The 20667-nt window shown below is 42.8% G+C and overlaps 1 protein-coding gene across 5 annotated transcripts in view; it reads right to left on the bottom strand.

Annotated features, from left to right (window-relative positions):
* The window catches only part of UBE2W (ubiquitin conjugating enzyme E2 W), a 55884-nt gene that overhangs the window by 16362 nt on the left and 18855 nt on the right, over positions 1-20667 (bottom strand). For all 5 annotated transcript variants that reach the window (XR_012797288.1, XM_075583318.1, XM_075583333.1 and 2 more), the window contains exons 3-4: positions 19945-20047; positions 16586-16741 (exon numbers count right to left, since the gene is read on the bottom strand). Coding sequence is in view for 4 of the 5 variants with exons in the window: in XM_075583318.1 (XP_075439433.1) it covers positions 16586-16741; positions 19945-20047 (259 nt within the window). In the remaining variant the exon portion in view is untranslated. The remainder of the gene's footprint in view (positions 1-16585; positions 16742-19944; positions 20048-20667) is intronic.

Genomic DNA, 20667 nt, shown 5'->3' with positions numbered 1-20667 from the left:
TAGTGGTAACATGTCCCCAAACATGTCATGCTGATATATACTTTTATTGATGTACGTGCAATACTCACCCGTTTAATATATAAATCATTTTTACATACTACACCATGAGGTTTTTTGCGCTGTTTCTCTTTTTGTTTATGTATTGTTGTGCACCTGAACTTCAAATATTAGAATGGGAGACCTTTTATTGGATCAATATGGAAAAAACTGGAGGAATCGACAACAAAAAACAGGATAAGAAAATATCAGACGAGATGACAAGAAATGAAGCAATTCCAAGACTCAAGAATAGAATTCCTCAAATAGCTGAAGACGTTAAGCAAAAAAACTGAAGCTGTAAGAAAATGTAACTTTGATATAATGAAGAAGACTATTGAAGAACTATTGAAGATAACAAAATCTTAAAGAAGATGAAGCACTGATTTATGATTGGAAAGAAGGAAATCATTGCACTCCATCAAGATGATGGATCATCAATAAAAGACTGTCCACTTAAAGAGAGTTGAGGACTTCTAAATGAAAATAGTACGAGAACACACAAAAACAGGGCATAATCCAGCAGAGGCAAAGCGAGAATAAACCACCAATGATGTACCATGCGTCCTCCCAGAAGAAGTAGCAAAAGCAATAAAACCCATGAATAATGGGACGGCTCCAGGGGGTAGAGTGAATTACAAATGAAATCTTGAATGAAGCTGGGGAAGGAGAGAAAGTCCTTGCAAAACTCTTTACATGCTGCTTGAAGAACAGGAAAAATTCCAGAACAATGGAGTAAATGAATCTTCAGTATTAGATGACACCTTTTTTTTTTTTTTTTAACTAACAATTATTATAAGTCAAGCTTTCTCTCTCTCTCTGCAGATATCACCACATATGCTCAGACACTAAAAACAGAAACAGACACCTCACTGAATCATTCAAACAGAAGAACAGAAATGATAGACAGCACTCATGGTCAGATAGAAAAATATAGTGTAGCTAAATGCAGGGTGCAAAGGAACATAAGAAGGACCCAAGATCCTCCTACATAATAACCAACAAAGCTAATAGTTCCAGCACGCTCCGACTATAGGAAAAGTAAAATGAATGTATTTAAAAATAACAACTTAGGTCCAGTTCTTTGTCCATCCCTCTTGGAGTCATTGTGCCCAGAAGCCTGATCCATCTGGATTCCTTTTGGAGTAACACACTTTGTGTATCTCCACCCTGTAGAGGGAGAAAGGGGGTGGCCCGGTATTAAAGGGGTTGCACCACATATGGCCATCCCCTGACCTCACCAGAGAGACAAGGGGTTAATTGGACTGCGGTCCAGGGATGAGGTTTGCACCTTGTTATACCTTGAAAATGTATGTTCCCCTGTTCCCACGTTTTCATTATAAGCATGTATTTTAATGTTTTATTGTTACCCAATGTCTAGGGATTAAGTATTAGTCAATCAACAAACTCTGCCAGTCTAATTGTTACCTGAGGGCATGGGTTAGTCTGTGTCTTCACATTAGAGAGTGGATACAGATAATTGTTCACCAATAGGCTGTGTTCAATGTTAAGAATAGGGTTGCACAGGTATATAAACTGTGTCAACCCTACAGTTTCTAGTTGTGCTGGAGTTGTGCTTCTGATTCCATCTTGAATGTCACTGGACTGCTGGAGAATTGCTATTGGATACTTCTCCATTCCCCAACCCTAAGTAAGTGTTATCTTCTTGCCTGTTAATTGTACTATATTCGCCGCTTATTGCCCCCCCTGTCCAACCCAACAATGATGAACTTAAACTGGATCAGCACAGTCTCACCAAGTTCGTGGAAGGCACTGACCATATTGACAGTTTCTTAAAGAACTTTGAAACGCAGTGCCGGCGGTACAAAGTGCTTCCCCAGCATAGGGTTGCACGTTTGGACCCCTTACTGTCTGGCTTGGCTAAGCAGACAATGATGGCGCTTCCAGATGAGTATGCTGATGACTACGAACACCTGAAAGAACTGTTATTGTTTCAGTACGGTTTTACCCCTGAAGCCTACCGGGGTAAATTCCGGCAGGAAGAGAGGCAGCCCCAGGAGTCCTATGTTACCTACGTGACCCGCATGGCTTTGTACGGGATACGCTGGGTGGAGGGCTATGAGGCACGGACTTACCAACGCCTGCTGGACCTCATCTTTCAGGAGCAGCTCATGCAGCAGTGCCCGCCGGCGGTGAGGGCTTGGGTGTACGACAAGAAGCCCAAGACTTACAAGGAGGCGGCGAGGCTTGCAGACGACTATGTGGCCAGCCGAACCCTGATGACCGCCAAACCAGTAGCCAAGGCGGCGGTGGCGGCGACACCGGTCAGAAAGTCTGCCAATACCCCACAATGGACTCAGAGGCCGCCTGCGGGCAGCAGTCCACCGAAGGCGGGGGAGTTCCGGCACGAGCGCCGGTGCTACAACTGCAACCGCCCTGGTCACATCAGACCAGATTGCTCGGAACCCCTGCGTTCCGGCGGACCCCATCAGGGGCAACGCCCCTCAGCTGCGAAGCCGGTAGCCCGCGTGCGGGTGGCTTCCACCACAGACTCCGGACCGGTCCTGGAGACAACTCCCAGCAAGACGTCCCATGCCACACCTGTCCCGGTTTCATCGGTGCCTACAGCCAGGAGCGGAGGACATCTCAGCGCGGAACTGCAGCAGACGGACGGCCGGAGCAGACATCTCACCCCAGTCACAGTCGGTGACCGGCAAGCAGTCGGCTTGCTGGATTCAGGAGCTGCAGTGACCCTGTTCCGACCTGATATGGTCCGGCCAGAGGAATTGATCCCAGGCCCTTGGATACAGATCACTGTGGCCGACGGAGAGCCACGTTTCTTGAAAGTGGCCAGAATCTTTTTGGATTGGGGGGAGGGCCAGGGTGTGCGGGAGGTGGGGGTTTTACCCGGTTTGGATGCCGATGTTCTTCTTGGCAACGATCTGGGATCGATGACCTGCACCTATGACCGAGTGCCCAAGCCCGCTGCAGTGGCGGCGGTTACCCGGAGCCAGACAGCGGCAATGGCGGCGGCGCCAGTCCCCCAGCCTTTGGGACCGACGTTAGCGGAGGGCGCAGAGGAGCCCGGGGAGGTAAGCCAGGATCAGTTGCAACCACAGACTGACTTACTGTTCCCCCTCACCCTTCCCCATTCTCCGGACAATGACCTGACTGGGGGGTGGCCAGAATTAGGAGCCCAGTTTAGGGAGGCAGTGAAGACAGACCCTACCCTGGCCGGCGTGAGACTTTGGGCGTCCGAATCTCAGGCAGGGGAAGGCACTGAGCGCTGCCTATGGTATAAGGGACTCCTGTATAGAGAAGAAGGGAACCCAGGGATAGAGGAGGGATTGACTGGTAAGCAACAGCATAGTAGTGCCCCAGGGGTACCGACAGCAACTGTTACGGGTAGCTCACTCTATTCCGTTAGCGGGACATCAGGGGGTCAACAGAACGCGAGCCCGGTTATTACAGCGTTACTACTGGCCGGGGGCATCTCGAGATGTGGGCAATTTCTGCCGCTCTTGTGATGCCTGCCAGCGAGTGGGTAAGGCGGGCGACCGTGTGAAGGCACCCCTGAAACCCCTACCGATAATAAGGGAACCCTTCCAGAAAGTAGCGATGGACCTTGTAGGACCCCTTATGATTCCTAGCAGGTCAGGGAAGCGCTACATCCTCACGGTGGTGGATTTTGCCACCCGGTACCCTGAGGCAGTAGCGCTTGGCACCATAGATGCCAAGACAGTGGCAGCAGCTTTGCTGAACATTTTTTCTAGGGTAGGTTTCCCTAGTGAGATCCTAACCGATAAGGGGTCGCAGTTCATGAGTGAACTGTTACATTGACTCAGGGATGCATGCGGTGTACAGCACCGGCGCACTACCCCTTACCATCCCCAGACAAACGGATTATGTGAGAGGTTTAACGGTACCCTGAAGCAGATGCTTCGGACCTTTATAGAGGCGGAGGGGAAAGACTGGGAGATTCATTTACAGCACTTGCTGTTTGCCTACCGAGAGGTACCGCAGGAATCTACAGACTTCTCCCCCTTCGAGCTACTATATGGCCGCAGGGTACGTGGACCTCTGGACCTATTCCGTGGGGGATGGGAAGGGGAGGCTACTGCTACTGATGCTTCAGTGATACAGTGATACAGTATGTAGTAGATCTCCGAGACCGGTTAGAGATGCTCAAGGGGGTGGCCCAGGACCACCTCAGGGCCGCTCAGACCAAGCAAAAGCAATGGTATGACCGGAATGCCCGTAGCAGAGAATTCATCCCAGGACAGCAGGTGCTTGTTCTCAAACCCACTCGGGAGAACAAGTTAATGGCTGCCTGGTCGGGACCGTACCCGGTCATCCGAAAGGTGAATGAGTGCAACTATGTTGTACAGTTAGAGCCTGAGAGGCACAAGACATATCACATTAACATGTTGAAAGAGTACAGAGCACCGAGTATGGGAGCAGTAATGGCCATTTGTAGCCCAAGGCTGGAGGATCCGGCGAGCAATGCTCTGCCTGATCTCCTAGGGGAGGCTAGGCAGGGACACACTGTGGAACAGGTGGAGATAGGGGCACAGTTGAGTGCTAGGCAGAAGGGAGAAGCCAGGGACATGCTAGCTAAGTATGGGGCCCTCTTCACTGACATGCCAGGGACCACACATCTCACAAAACACCCAGTGCTCACAGGGGACCTGCAGCCTCTGCATAAGCACGCTTATAGAGTGTCAGCAGAGGTCAAGACCAGTATGGAAAGGGAGATAGAGGAGATGCTGATCCTAGGGGTTATTACTCCGTCCCAGAGTCCTTGGGCAAGCCCGGTAGTCGTAGTTCCTAAGAAGGACAAGACCACCCGGTTTTGTGTGGACTACCGCTTGCTCAACGCTGGGACGGTGTCAGATGCCTACCCCATGCCCCGCATGGATGAGTTACTAGATGAACTCGCGGGTGCAAAGTATCTGACCACTATGGATTTGAGCAAAGGCTATTGGCAAATCCCACTGACCCTGGAGGCTAGGGAGAAGTCAGCATTCATCACTCCAAGTGGCCTCTATGAGTTTTTGGTGATGCCATTTGGGATGAAGAATGCCCCGGCTACCTTCCAACGCCTGGTCAATAGGTTACTGGAAGGGATGCAGAGCTATGCCAGGGCTTACGTAGATGACATTGCTGTCTTTAGTAATTCCTGGGACTCCCACTTAGGACATGTAGCTGCGGTGCTGGATAGGATCAGGGAGGCTGGGCTTACCTTGAAACCCACTAAGTGTATGGTAGGGATGGCAGAGGTCCTGTACTTAGGGCACAGGGTGGGTGGAGGACACCTCAAACCAGAGCCAGCCAAGGTAGAAGCCATAGTTCAGTGGCCTGTTCCAAAGACCAAGAAACAGGTCATGGCATTTTTGGGCACCGCAGGGTACTATAGGAAGTTTGTCCCACAGTACAGCGCCGTGGCCAAACCCCTGACTGATTTGACTAAGAAGCAACTGCCTGTGCTTATCACCTGGACTCCTGCCTGTGAAACTGCTTTCCAGGCACTGAAAACTGTGCTTGCTGGGGCCCCCATACTGGCTGCCCCAGACTATACCAAACATTCAGCTACCTGAACAAGCTCCTCACCCCTACCACATGCAGCACCTATCATCTGAGATCTGACTCCAAAAGACTGTTCATGGTCCCAAGGCTCAACAAAGTATCCGGCCGTTCCTCCTTCTCTTACCGTGCACCCCAAAACTGGAACAACCTACCAGAGACTCTCACATCCACCACCAGTTTAAGTTCTTTCAAATCTAAGGCTGTCTCACATTTTAATCTGGTCTGTAACTGTTACATACGCCCATAACATATATTTTCTTTAACTGTGCATGCAAAGTCTTGTATATAATGTATACCCTGTTCATTTATGTAACTGTATTTGTAACCATGTATTATTTGTCTTAACTCTGTGCCCAGGACATACTTGAAAACGAGAGGTAACTCTCAATGTATTACTTCCTGGTAAAATATTTTATAAATAAATAAATAAAATTTCCTCATACAGACTGATGCCTCGGACTATGGCATTGGGGCTGTGTTGAGCCAAGTGGGGGACGACGGTAGAGAGCACCCTGTGGTGTACCTCAGCCGAAAACTACTTCCCAGAGAGGTGGCCTATGCCACCATTGAGAAAGAGTGCTTGGCCATTGTGTGGGCACTCAAAAAACTCCAGCCCTATGTGTATGGAAGGGCTTTCACGGTCCTCACAAACCACAACCCCTTGAGTTGGCTGCAGAGGGCATCAGGGGAGAATGCCAAGTTGCTAAGGTGGAGCTTGGCCTTGCAAGAGTTTGAGTTTACGATTCAGCACAAAAAGGGTAGTGAAAACAGCAATGCTGATGGACTTTCACGTCAGGACTATCCCTATGAGACTGAGTTCGTTAAGGGTGCCAGCAGTGCCCCACTCCCCGTTAGGGCCAGTGGGCCACAGGTCACCCATTAAGAAGGGGAGGGGTAGAGGGAGAAAGGGGGTGGCCCGGTATTAAAGGGGTTGCACCCCCTATGGCCATCCCCTGACCTCACCAGAGAGACAAGGAGTTAACTGGACTGCGGTCCAGGGATGAGGTTTGCACCTTGTTGTACCTTGAAAATGTATGTTCCCCTGTTCCCATGTTTCATTATAAGCATGTATTTTAATGTTTTAAAGTGCATTAATGTATCTCCAGTTCTGGAGGTCGCAGAGAGTTCATATTTGGCCAATATGTGGAGTCACTGTAGGCATTAAAAACTGGCAAAGGTCGACCCACTGAGCCCACCAGAATGGAACTTATTAATATGTGTAGATATTAAAGTGTATATGTATTTTATTTTGGATCTGTTCTGAAAATGCAGACGCCATTTGCTAGGCTAATAAGTCACGAAGGGCAGACGGCAGAGTAGCCTAAGCACGGTGATCAAAAAGTAACTGCCTTGATTGTTACCCAATGTCTAGGGATTAAGTATTAGTCAATCAACAAACTCTGCCAGTCTAATTGTTACCTGAGGGCATGGGTTAGTCTGTGTCTTCACATTAGAGAGTGGATACAGATAATTGTTCACCAATAGGCTGTGTTCAATGGTAAGAATAGGGTTGCACAGGTATATAAACTGTGTCAACCCTACAGTTTCTAGTTGTGCTGGAGTTGTGCTTCTGATTCCATCTTGAATGTCACTGGACTACTGGAGAATTGCTATTGGATACTTCTCCATTCCCCAACCCTAAGTAAGTGTTATCTTCTTGCCTGTTAATTGTACTATATTGCTGTGTTCACCTTATTTAAGGAATAAATTATATTTTATTATATCCAAGCCTAGTTCAGTTCAACCCAGATATTTGGTGTTCATTATATCTTGTCATAAGCTACCGTGACACACCCCGACGATTTTTCCTCATGCCATCAATAACCTGGTACCTGAGCTGGCTAGCATTATGCCTGGTGAGTGTGAAGTGACGAGCTACGGGTGCTTCTGGGTCACATCTTATTTTTAAATATTCATTTTACTGTTATCCCTGGTTGAGCCTGACCCCTAGCTGTGTGCAGAGTACCATATACACAGCTTCCTTTACTAAATGGCCTCGACGACCTGGTATGACCCTCGTTCTATTGCTCCCTTGATGAGGGATGTGGCTGGTCCACTATGGGTCACTAGTGGCACCCCTTGTGTTGTGATCCGTCTTTCCTGCACTTTTGTCTCTCCCCACCTCTATCCAAAGTCATCTCTCTCCATTTATAGGTTAGTGCAGTACATACCATCAGATGTGACATCCATTTTTTGTACAGTTTATTGTGTAGTATGATCTTTATTACATTTTATTTTTATTTCTCATTTTACTTCATTCATTTATTTTCATCATTGTTTCATTATAGGTAGTTCAACTGGGCTACCAGTATGAGTTATACCTTTTAGTATACTTGAACATTTGCTGTGGACTGCGGATCCAGAGGGGTACTAGGGTAAGGGAAGTACCTCTTGTTCCTTTGGGACAAGGGGGAACGGACCTGAGGAAGGGGTTTGTCCCCGAAACGTTGCCCCCCTGTTTATCCCCCATTGTATACACCCTCCCCCCCCTTTTTTTCTTCACTTCCACATTTTCACAGTTTTTTTTTCTATTTTTTTAGTGTGTTTTGTTCTATTGTGTTGGTGTCACTTTGCTCCTTGTATATAACTTGTGCATTTATTAAATATTCATTTAATTTGGCATTTCCCACTTGTTGCTACTTTTCCTATAGTCAGAGAGTGCTGGAACTATTAGCTTTGTTGGCTATTCAAACAGAAGAGATACAAGCCAAAGAATATTGCCACAATAATCCCAACTACACTTAAATCCCCACGAGAACACGTGGTCCAATAAAAACAAACAAAACAAAAACACAACCACACACATACCACTAGTGGCTACATATTACCCGGCCCCAGAGGGAATGCGGAAATAATCAACTAATAAAAAAGGTATCACCTAATACTGAAGTACTCATTTACTCTGCACTATCGCAAATTTACTCTGCACTATCGCAAACTGGATAGACGCAGCTATTTCTACTTAATTCACAACAATTAAGAAATATCATTGTTATCCTTATCCACAAGAAAGGAGACAAAAGAAGAGCTTGAGAACTACAGACTAAATCAGCCTACCTTCAATTGCTTACAAGATTTGTACACAGATACTCGTCAATCAGCTGAAACAGACCCTTTACTTTTCCCAGTCTAAAGAACAAGCCAGTGCATACAACACAATGGACCACATCCAAGACATAGAAGTAGTTATTTCCCTAAGTAATGAATACAAGCTACCACTCATTTTAGGATTCGTAGATTATGAATAAACATTTGATTCTGTCTACACCTAAGCGGGTTTAAATGCATTAACAAGACCTTTACATCCAATAAAAATATTTTACAAAAAAAAAAAAAAGAACTTTACTGTTAACCCTCTCCCCCCCCCCCAAAACCCCCCACTGATTTAAGCTTTTTTTTTTAAGACCCCCTGATTCCCAACTAGTAAATTAATTAAAAAAAACAATAGAGGAACTACGGTAGTATTTGACTGGATTCCAACGGAAATTAAAGACCAAGACGATGACCAAAAGTAAGATGGGAGGCTGAAATCCGAAAATTTGTTGGAGCAACACGGAGAAAAGGGGTTTATAAGCGCAGTACCTGGAAGGTCATTGTGGAGTAGAGATAGAGGAGGAGGAAAAGAAGGACAAGAAAGAGGAGAGAGAGAATGGGTACTATCAGTGTCCCATTCTATATTTTGGCTGCTCACACGTGTAATTAAATCTAGCTATTAGCGTATCTCACAGGTATCTCAGGTGTGCTCCAAGAACATTAAACTGTCAACCAGGAAGTAGAAGTGGTCTGCTTTTAAAAGAAGCCAGAGGGAGGGAGCTACTACAGGTATATGCACTCACTAATTTTTGGTACTACATGAAGGATATACACAAAAATGGCTACAATATAAGTGAACAGGGACACACATTCACTGTGCCATCTGCCATACACATACTGAATTGAAATACTTTATTTTAAAATAAATAAAACTCTACAAACTACAGGAAGTGATTCCTCTTGTTTCCGAAAAAAGCACACAAAGTGTTATTGGGTTGATAAGTCTATGGCACCTTAAGAATGGGGTATTTTGTCAGACCCAACAGGATCAGAAGTTTAACCCACACAACCTCTGTTATTCAGAACAACAGCTCTAGCAGTGTGAGCTAAACCTGAGCTACATGAATTAAGGAAAGCAGAGATCCCTACTGATGCACTCACTAGATCAAAAATAATAAAGTTTTAATAAACACATAGAAAACAGAAAAAAACAGCTATTTAAAACCTAAAATAGCACATGTACTATCAAACAACAGTGAGTAAATTCTCACTACAGGCAGAGAAAAACTGTAAGACCTGTTGCATAACAGGTAAGTATATTACAGTGTATTGCTCCAAGGTATAAGGTGGGGTAAATCCCCAACAAATAGAAGGGGTCTTGGTCTGGCAGTGGGTAGGGAAATGTAGAATCACTGCATAAGTCACTACTGAGTCAAAATAAGCTGCTTGCCAGAACATGTTCTCCTCAGAAGGGGAGATACAAAGTATACACTAATTGACAGGTGCAAGTGACTTCAGTAGTGCTGGTAAATACTACTAGTACCTTATACTGTACCTTGGAGCAATACACTGTAATATACTTACCTGTTATGCAACAGGTCTTACAGTTTTTCTCTGCCTGTAGTGAGAATTTACTCACTGTTGTTTGATAGTACATGTGCTATTTTAGGTTTTAAATAGCTGATTTTTTTCTGTTTTCTATGTGTTTATTAAAACTTTATTATTTTTGATCTAGTGAGTGCATCAGTAGGGATCTCTGCTTTCCTTAATTCATGTACCCCTCTATCCCAGATAGCACCACTGCTAGCTTCTCCTCCCATAATTACAAGCTGAGCAGGGTTCACCCCTTCTCCTCCCCCCATCCCTGTATTTCCTAAACGTGAGCTAAACAGATGGCTAGCGCTGTACACTGCCTACTAGTGATGGTCTGGGTCAAAAAAAATAAAAAATCACTGAGTACCGGATACTGAGGAGAAAAAATTAAAAATTACTCAGCCAGGTAGCTGGGTACCCGGTCGGGTAGGTGTGATGTCCTGCAGCCGACAGCGGAGGGAGAAGAGGACAACGACATCCTGCAGTGGTCAGCAGCCGGCGGTGGAACAGAGGATGACGACTGCATCCTGCAGCCAGTGGCGGTGGGAGCAGAGGACCATGTGAGCGGAGCAGGAGCAGCACAGGACAGCCGGGGAGGGGCGCGACCCACTTCTGACTTCCGGTGTCTGCCGCTGCTACAGTGCAGCTCCAAGCCAGCTGTCCTCCTGCTCCGCTCACATTGTCCTTTGCTCCCACTGCCACCGGCTGCAGGATGCCATCGTTCTCCTCTCCCTCCGCCGCCGACTGCAGGTACTTCTCTTCTGCTGCTCTGCTCCTGCCATTCTACAGGAGGACGATAGAGGGAGCAGAGCAAGACGGAAATACCCGGCACCAGGTTCAAGCGTCCTAGGTATTTTCCGGGTAGCTTAAATATGGCCGGGTACCGGGTAATTTCTGGGTACCCGGTCCATCACTACTGCATACTTAGGGATATCTATTTTGTTGATTGTAACCTTGAACGCACTTCGAGCACAAAGTACTAATATGTACTGAGGGCTATAATTTACAGAGGCCAGGGGAAATTAAATAAAAGATGAACAGAACATGGGCTACCTCGCTCTACAGGGTTAGAAGAAAATGGATGCTACCTCCGCTGCTCTAGGGATTACACAGTTATAACTGCAGTTTGCAGTGAGCAGCTCAAAAGTAGGATGTGACAATGATACTACCCATCATCTGGTTTAGCTCACTGCTAGAAAAGCAGAGGTTGTGGGTTCTAGTCCCGTTGGGTCTACCACCATTCCAGTCATTGGGTTGGTACCGTAGGCTTATTATCAACTCTAAATAGTTGGTATGAAAAGCATTTTAGGAAGCGTGGGATGGAACTCATTTAAATACACTTTGCATAGCTATTAGCATATCTCCCAGCTAGGTACCTCAGGTGTGCTCCTTTTCAGCACAGACATGTGCCCCTAATTTATTTGGAGGGATGTTTGAGGGGATATAAAATTAGAAAGGTCCCTCTGGCTTCTGATCTATGCTGGAGAGGCTGAGGACAAAGAGGAGACATGGCCCACATTTGGTGGACATGCCAATATTTCTGGATTCCTGGACTTTCTGTGCAAATTCTAATAGAAGAAATAACCGACCTCACAATACCCATTGATCCACTGACCTATCTACTGGCCAGGCCAATAGAGGAAATTGACCGACCATCTAGGAAATTGATCTCCTTCATTCTCACTGCGGCGAGATGTGCGGTTGCGTCCTCCTGGAAGAAGGTGTCACCCCCTTCTCTACAAATGGTAAAAAAAAGGCTGAACGAAGTTATGCTTATGGAGAGACTGACTGCTTTCCTTAAGCGCTCGACAGAGGGCTTCTATAAAATCTGGGAGCCTTGGCTTAGCCAATGACTCCATATAACATTCACCTAATCAGGTTCTGATCACAAGAGACGACCCCTAACCAAAGTGGACGAGTTCCGGCAGCTGGGAGGAGGATTCCTTCCTTCCCCCCCTCTCTCTTTCCTCCCCCTCCACCCCCTCTCTTTTTCTAGCCTCACTCTTACCGGTCCATTATGTGGGCCTGAGGTCTCGCCTCCTTTGGCGAAGTTCTTTTCTATCTCTTGGACCTTCTTAAAAAAAGAAAAAAAATCCTTTTTTGCATTAGGTTGTTGTTGCTGCATTGCAATGTATGTATATCATATAACCTGCCTAATAAAAAAATTTGAAACAAAAAAAAAATTAGAAAGGAATCTGTGTTTGTCTTTTTTAACAATCCGGAAATGTATTGCTCTGTCTCTGAAAATAAAAATCCAAAATTGTAGCAGATTGGCCTTTTTGATTGATTGACGGAAATTCGCGGACCAAAAAGGAACCGGCCAATCCAAGGAGAATTCAAAACAACAAAACAAATGTACCCATCTCTGTTGGGAAGGCCTTCATCCAGCAGTGGATCTATCTATGGGATGATGTTTTTGCAGGGAAAAATGTAGACGATAAACGGTCAGTCTTTAAAACATTGTTAGAAAAGCACACTTATCAGTGTATACTCTTGGGTAATAAGTATAAAAGAAATAAGTCAAAACCAATGTGGCAAAATAAACAGGTAGGGGAGGAAATGGACAAGAAGAGGAAGGCGTTTAGATTCTTTAAGTCAGAAGGGACAGAGGCATCGTATCAGAATTATAAGGAATGTAACAAAAATTGCAAAAGGGCAATCAAATTAGCAAAAATGGATAACGAAAAAAGGATTGCAATAGAAAGTAAGGTCAACTCTAAAAAGTTCTTTAGGTACCTTAATAACAAAAAAATGAGAAAAGAAAATATAGGACCCTTTCAGTGTGAGATGGGTAGGCAGATTATTGGAGGTAAGGAAAAAGCTGAGGTATTAAACAAATTCTTTGCCTCTGTGTTTACCAGGGAAGAATCAAGTTCAATAGTAGTGCCGCAGGAGGAAGCCACAACCTCCATATTAATGAACAATTGGTTAACTGAGGAAGAAGTTCATAAGCGACTTGAAAAAATTAAAGTAAATAAGGCACCTGGCCCCGATGGCATACATCCAAGTGTTCTCAAGGAGTTAAGCTCAGTAATAGCCAAACCATTATATTTAATATTCAAGGACTCCATTTCTACAGGCTCAGTACCACAAGATTGGCGTAAAGCAGATGTGGTGCCTATATTTAAAAAGGGAGCTAGATAACAACCGGGAAATTACAGACATTTAAGTCTGACTTCAATAGTAGGGAAACTACTAGAAGGTTTAATACGGGATAATATTCAGGAATACCTAATGGAAAACAAAATTATTAGTAATAGTCAGCATGGATTTATGAAGGATAGATCTTGCCAAACTAACATTATTTGTTTCTTTGAGGAGGTAAGTAGGAATTTAGACCAGGGTAATGCAGTTGATGTGGTCTACATAGATTTTGCAAAGGCTTTTGATACGGTTTCACACAAGAGGTTGGTGTACAAAATAAAGAAAATTGGACTCAGTAATAATATATGCACCTGGATTGAAAACTGGTTAAAGGACAGACAACAGAGGGTTGTCATAAATTGAACTTTTTCAGGTTGGGCTAAAGTCGTGAGGGAGTACCTCAGGGTACTGGGACCCCTGCTTTTTAACTTGTTTATTAATGACCTTGAGGTTGGGATCGAGAGAAAAGTCTCCATCTTTGCTGATGATACTAAATTGTGTAAAGTAATAGAATCAGAGCAGGATGTAATTTCTCTTCAGAAGGACTTGGAGAGACTGGAAACGTGGGCAGGTAAATGGCAGATGAGGTTTAATACAGATAAATGTAAGGTTATGCATTTGGGATGCAAGAATAAAAAGGCGACTTACAAATTAAATGGAGATATATTGGGGGAATCCTTGATGGAGAAGGATTTAGGAGTGCTTGCAGACAGCAGGCTTAGCAATAGTGCCCAATGTCATGCAGTAGCTGCAAAGGCAAACAAGATTTTATCTTGTATCAAACAGACAATGGATGGAAGGGAAGTAAACATAATTATGCCCCTTTACAAAGCATTAGTAAGACCACACCTTGAATATGGAGTACAATTTTGGGCACCAATCCTAAGAAAATACATTAGAGAGAGTGCAGAGAAGAGCCACCAAATTAATAAAGGGGATGGACATTCTAATTTATGAGGAGAGGCTAGCTAAATTAGATTTATTTACATTAGAAAAGAAGCGTCTAAGAAGGGATATAATAACTATATACAAATATATTCGGGGACAGTACAAGGAGCTTTCAAAAGAACTATTCATCCCACGGACAGTACAAAGGACTCGGGGCCATCCCTTAGCAACAAAGGAAAGGGTTCTTTACAGTAAGGGCAGTTAAAATGTGGAATTTATTACCCATGGAGACTGTGATGGCAGATACAATAGATTTGTTCAAAAAAAGGTTGGACATCTTTTTAGATGGGAAAGTTATACAGGGATATATCAAATAAGTATACATTTGAAGGATGTTGATCCAGGGATTAATCCGATTGCCAATTCTTGGAGTAAGGAAGGAATTATTTTTTCCCCTTAATGGGGTTTTTTGTTTGCCTTCCTCTGGATCAATAAGTAAGTATAGATATAGGATAAAGTATCTGTTGTCTAAATTTAGCATAGGTTGAACGTGATGGACCTACGTCTTTTTTCAACCTCATCTACTATGTAACTATCCAGGGCTCAACAAACTTGGAAAAAACCCACCTTGCCTCCCCCCCCAAAAAAACTCCCTCTCCCCCCTCACGAGTCTTACCTGCGACGGGGTCCCGGCGGTGTGTTGGGGCCTTCTCCCATACAAATTGTACTGTCTCCCCTTCAGGTCTTGTAAAAATGCCATGGCAACGGGACATTGTGATGTTATGTAGCGTCCCATTGTCATTTGACGGCGGCCATTTTTACAGGACCTGAAGGGGAGACAGTACAATTTGCAGGGGAATATGGAGAATGCCCGGAGAAGCCGCTGCAGGCAAGCACTCGACTGCGGCCCAAATGCACTCACCACAGTAGAGTGGATGAGTGCATTTGCAAAGCCCTCTATATATCTATATGTACACACACACACACACACACACACACACACACACAGGGACATGTGGATTATATTTATTAAATGTCTATATCTGCAGCTTTTTTTTCGTTAAAGTTAAGGTTGCAAAGCCTGTTATGACAGCCGCTTCTCTCCCCCCGCATCCCCCCCCTATTGCACGGGAGTTTTTATGTTGGTATTTACAGAGTTCCACCAATGTGGGGCCGAGGGGTGAAGCCGGGAAAAGGTGAAACATCAATGAGCACAGATTTGTGTTCCTGACAAAAATATCGCACAATGCTAATATTATGGCTAAAATATAATTACAGAATTTGAAACACTGATGTGTATATTAAATTTAAAGAGTTGAGAGGGTAGTACTGTATAAAGTAATATTTTTTTGCCCCCCCATATAATTTTCACAACATCTTTAAACATTGCAAGCTTGGGACACTGCCTCTTTTTTGACTGGGTGCACCAATTTGGGTCATTTGATTTTTTTTCCTTGTTGTGCTCCACATAAATTTTACGCAACCAGACATCAAAAGTGACAATTTCAGACCCATCCCATGTATAAATCTGATTTTAAATACAGTAACTATGTTATTAATACCTTAATATCCTTTTTAAAAATGTCATTAATTGCCTTCTTTCAAATAAGCGGATTGTCTCATGTTTGTGTTTAAAGGAGCAATCCAAGCAATATCTTATGGGGTTTTTTTTGTTTAAATAAATCAGTTCTGTAATATTAGATAATACTACTTTTTTTTTTTTTTTTTTAAATTCAACACAATGCCATTCTTAATGAGTTAATATACTGAGCATATTTAATTTCTGTAGCTACCTTCAACACTCTTTCCCGTTTGTGATAATGTGTTGCCAATATGCTCAGTAATTTGAGCTGAAAACTGTAACAATAGATAATGTAACCTTAGTAATATAAGGATACATTCTGCTGAGGTATACTGACTGAAGGATTGATTTGAAACTGCAAGGCAGCCATTTAGTGAACCCTGGGAAACTTGATTTTGTTGATCGATCACGGGAGAACTAACTGATCGGCAGTGTATGTAATTCGTTTTCAATCAAGGTAATCAAATGCAGCATACATTAAAAAAAATGTAAGCTGCTAGGATTGCCACTTTAAACCCATGGATAATTTATAACGTTACAGTATAACATTGAGTACACTTATTACATAATTAAATAAATTATATGGCAATAAATTCATTATTTTGATGTCAAAGAGTAAAATGTGTGCCATTACCAATATTTTCTCAGGGAACCTCTAGTTACCTCACAGGGGTTCCACAGAACACACGTTGAAGAACACAAGAGACAAATCACTGGTGCAATACATTTTGGGAAACATGTCACAGTGTTTGCAGCCCCTACCTTTTCTTTGCAGCTGGAAAGCATGCTGATTATGCTAAGACAAACGGATTGCACAGAGAGAGCTGGAGACCAATCTTCAGTTAAAATAGATAAACAGATATGGCCATTGCTATAAACATGAGGATGGACAGGAATATTATCACCAGTAAACATAACCTAAAAAGAAAAGAAAAAAACATGTATTCTTTCTGGCTTTTTTTTTTTAAGCATTTAGAAAAAAGTAACACATTTAACATCCAGAATCTTATCTATTGCTACACGTACTTTTGCTTTCTATGATGTTCTCAAAAAGTATGAGAATTAATACTTCTTTAATCTCCTTAAATTTTCAGAAAAATAGAACACATTGTCCAACAGAAAGCTACAGCTCATGTAATAATACAAGATATCAGACAACTGTCGTCTCAAAATGTATACAGTACGTTATATCAGTAAAATCAAGAAACACTGAAGGTTTTGTGGACTATGGTATACAATCTGTGATGTGAACACTACTACATTTCCTCTTGATGAAAGGGTTTATCCTGAAATGTTGGGAATTTCTCACAATGGCCCAGATTCCAAAAAGGTGCCAAGCATTAGCACACCATTACTGCTGATTCTGTGGACCGGTCCCTTTTATTTTATGTTACTTGTTGACTTGGATTTATTATCTTTATTCCATGCTATGTTATTGTACATGTATACTGATTTTATCATAATAGAAGCTGTTATATAAGCACACAGTATATATGGTATGCACTCTTTTTTGGGGGTGATAAATACCCTGTTTTATTCCATTTGGCTGTTTGCAATAGCTTTTTTCCCTTTCCCCCTTGCCTTAAGAGTATTTTCACCCATATTGATGTTATACTTTTCTTATTTATTCTCTTGCCTTGCTGGAGTCTGTCATGTCCAAAAGCTTTAGCCTACTGCTTTAATCATTTAACAGCAGCAAAACGTGGATAATGAAGTGCAAGTACAACAAACGTACTCATAGGAGGTCGCATTTACACACGTATATGTGTATAATAGGCATGAAATTATTGATTAACAAACCAAAATAAAATAGACACATTTGTACATACACTACCTACTTCCTGCTATATTAGTTGCCTTCATCTGTCTAAATTTGCACCGCACAATGCATAGATTAGCGCTATGCCAGTCACAGAGAGGCACTACCTAGGCAGGCAGAATGAGGATTGACAGCTCGGCCTCAGCTGCAGGTCTTCTGCAGGAGCACGAGAGGCATAGCTGTCAATCGCATACCGTACTTCTCTAGGGATACTAATTACTACTTACTAATTTGTAGAGAAGTATTGTTACTCCATAGAAAACTAAAACCCAATGTAACCTCAGCCATCTCAAGGCCAGCTGTTTTTTTTCCATATTAACTAAACAGCCTGAACCTTGTAGCTAGATTTGCATTATTAAGACACCGTATTAACCAGCTTCAAAACAAGCATACATTAAGGGTGAAGTGCCAGAAAGAGACCACAGTACCGGGTACAGTAAAGAAAGAAAAAATACTCGTGTATCTGCAGAATCTGAATACTAGTTACCGATCTAATGACTGGAAGAGGCCTGGGAAACAGGATGCACACAAGCTTTTCATTACTTTACTGTACTTGGTGCGCTTTTGGTAACCGTATTATACAGGAAGGCAGTATTACTCATTCATATAGTGGGGAAGCATCTTGACAAGTCAGGATTTTTCCATGTAAATGTTATTTTATGGTACAGAAACCCAAATCTCACTTATTTAGCCTTATCAGTTTGGTGGAGCTGGCAATGCATATTAAACTGAAAACTTACAAATGCAATAAGCTGAATGCTAGGTAATTACTTTCTCAATATTTGAGTCCTTCTTATACATATTGCTGTGACCCAAGTTTAACAACTTTTTTTTCGTTTGTTTAATAGCTTTTCTAATTTATGCCCTCAAAACATTTTGCGGATGCTAAATAATTGAAACAAAACATACTGGCTTCATTCTGGGCTTCTACTGAAATGATAAACGCTGCTATATTTGCAGATGAAAGGGTCTGAACAAGATTACATAACATTTCAGAGTAAGCTTATATTGAAGCCATTTTTAAACAGGCTTTGGCCATTAGTCTATATAAACCTACTGAAACATTTCACAAACGTAAGGAAAGATTTTCTCAACTGAACACCACCTATTTCCAATGAACAGGACAATGTCCTTTGGCAACAGATGCCATGTTATGCTTTTCATTATGTACAATGGTAATGTCCTCTGAATACACACCTGTAAACACAGTTCTCCGTTAACATTTATTACCAACCTAGCAAAGTAATAAGAGGGCATGTAGGGACTGCTAATGACCTCTCATAGAATGACACGGTTTTAAAAAGGAGTATTTCCATTCTGTCAAGAGGCCTCTAAACCCTATAATGAGCCTAGTTAAAGAAGAGGAAAATGCTGTGCTATAGAAACATCATACTGCTCAGACATGAGAAAAGTACACACTGAAGTTTAGTTCTGTGCTGCTCAACTTACTATCAATTACTAGAATGGAGTTAGAGGCAATTGAAGTTGTCTTTTTTTTTATATACAGAACTGAACCCCTTTAATTTCAGGGGACCCACTGCTTCCAGAAGTACACTGCGGGTAGCCACTCAGGGTTCACTATATGGCTGCTTTTCAAAGCTCCCGGGTGCTGCAGGCCAATAGGAACCTGTGACATCATCCGGTGCGGCTTCCTATTGGCCCATATGACAAGGCACCTGAAAATTGCAGATACCGACACCCCTTTCAGAGGTAATTATCCCCAGAAGCAGGCTTTCCCCGGAGCTGAAACTAATGGGGTTCAGGTCCAGAGACCCCCTGCTTCAACCATGTATTAAAAAATCAAGGGAAAAAAACAACGCTTGGATTGCTTCTTTAATAGTATGGATTTTGTTCGGTAGTCCCAAGGATTCCCTCCCATGGCTAACAGTATTTAAAAAAAAAAAAAAATGTAAATGATGCTACAGACATGGCTTAGTTTTTGTGGCGGTCTTTTGCATTCACATTTGTCATCAATTATATCTGAAAATTGAAACACTGCATAAACTAGCATATTGTACAATGGAGCTCCTGGACCATGGAGGAATATAAAAATTTAACTGTCTCCAGAAATAGCCTGCATGATTTCAGACTTGTTTTGGATACAATCTAAGAAAGGACGACGGGGGAAAATTGAACTATACAACATCTGCCAATGTTGAACAAGAACACTACAATTCAGGTGTCTAAACAACTGAATATTCCTATGAAACTAAAAATACAAAAAACACAAAATGTTTCCCTGGCAAGTAATGCCAGTTCTAGGAAAGTTACTAATTACATTTTTATTCTGAATAAACATTACCTGAGGAGAATCGAAAGGATATCGACTGCTGAACTTAAATAAAAGCTGGAACTTTTCTCCTTCGTATAATGTTCCGGGTGCTCCTTCCATGTCTACAATCCACCTAAAAAAGAGAAGAGGAGTGGCTCAGTGAGTAAAGACACTGGCATTGTAGCAGGGGATTTTCTATAAAATTTGCACTCATGTGTTTAACGTGAAATGAAAGCATTGTGGTTATTCAAAGTTACCAACTTATATCTCCAGACAGGTACTCCTGGACGTGAGTGCAAATTTTATAGAACTTCCAGCATTGAAGCTATTGTGTTGGAGTAGACAATATTGCACTATTTTGTGTTTTCAATTTCTTTTTCATATCCTGATGTGATTTGCGCACCTGTTTCTCCTTCGTTTGCTGATTGAATTTGGTTTGAATTCTACGTCAGGAGCTGCACTCATTAAGGATAGTATATCATCTGTGTTACGTTTGATTTATTTGTGATATTATTTGCGCTTGTTTATTTATTTAACTATTGTAGCAGGGAAACCTTGTTCAATTCCCGGTGTCGGCTCCTTGTGACCTTGGGTAAGTCACTTTATCCCCCTGTGCCTCAGGCAACAAAAACAGATTGTAAGCTCCACGGGGCAGGGACCTGTGCCCGCAAAATATCTCCAAAGCGCTACGTAAAACTAGGAGCGCTATACAAGAAAATGCTATTATTATTTATTATTATTAGAAAATAACAA

This window comes from Ascaphus truei, chromosome 2 (genome assembly GCF_040206685.1).
Source record: "Ascaphus truei isolate aAscTru1 chromosome 2, aAscTru1.hap1, whole genome shotgun sequence".
Lineage (NCBI taxonomy): Eukaryota > Metazoa > Chordata > Amphibia > Anura > Ascaphidae > Ascaphus > Ascaphus truei.
This window is presented reverse-complemented; position numbering and strand designations above follow the sequence as displayed.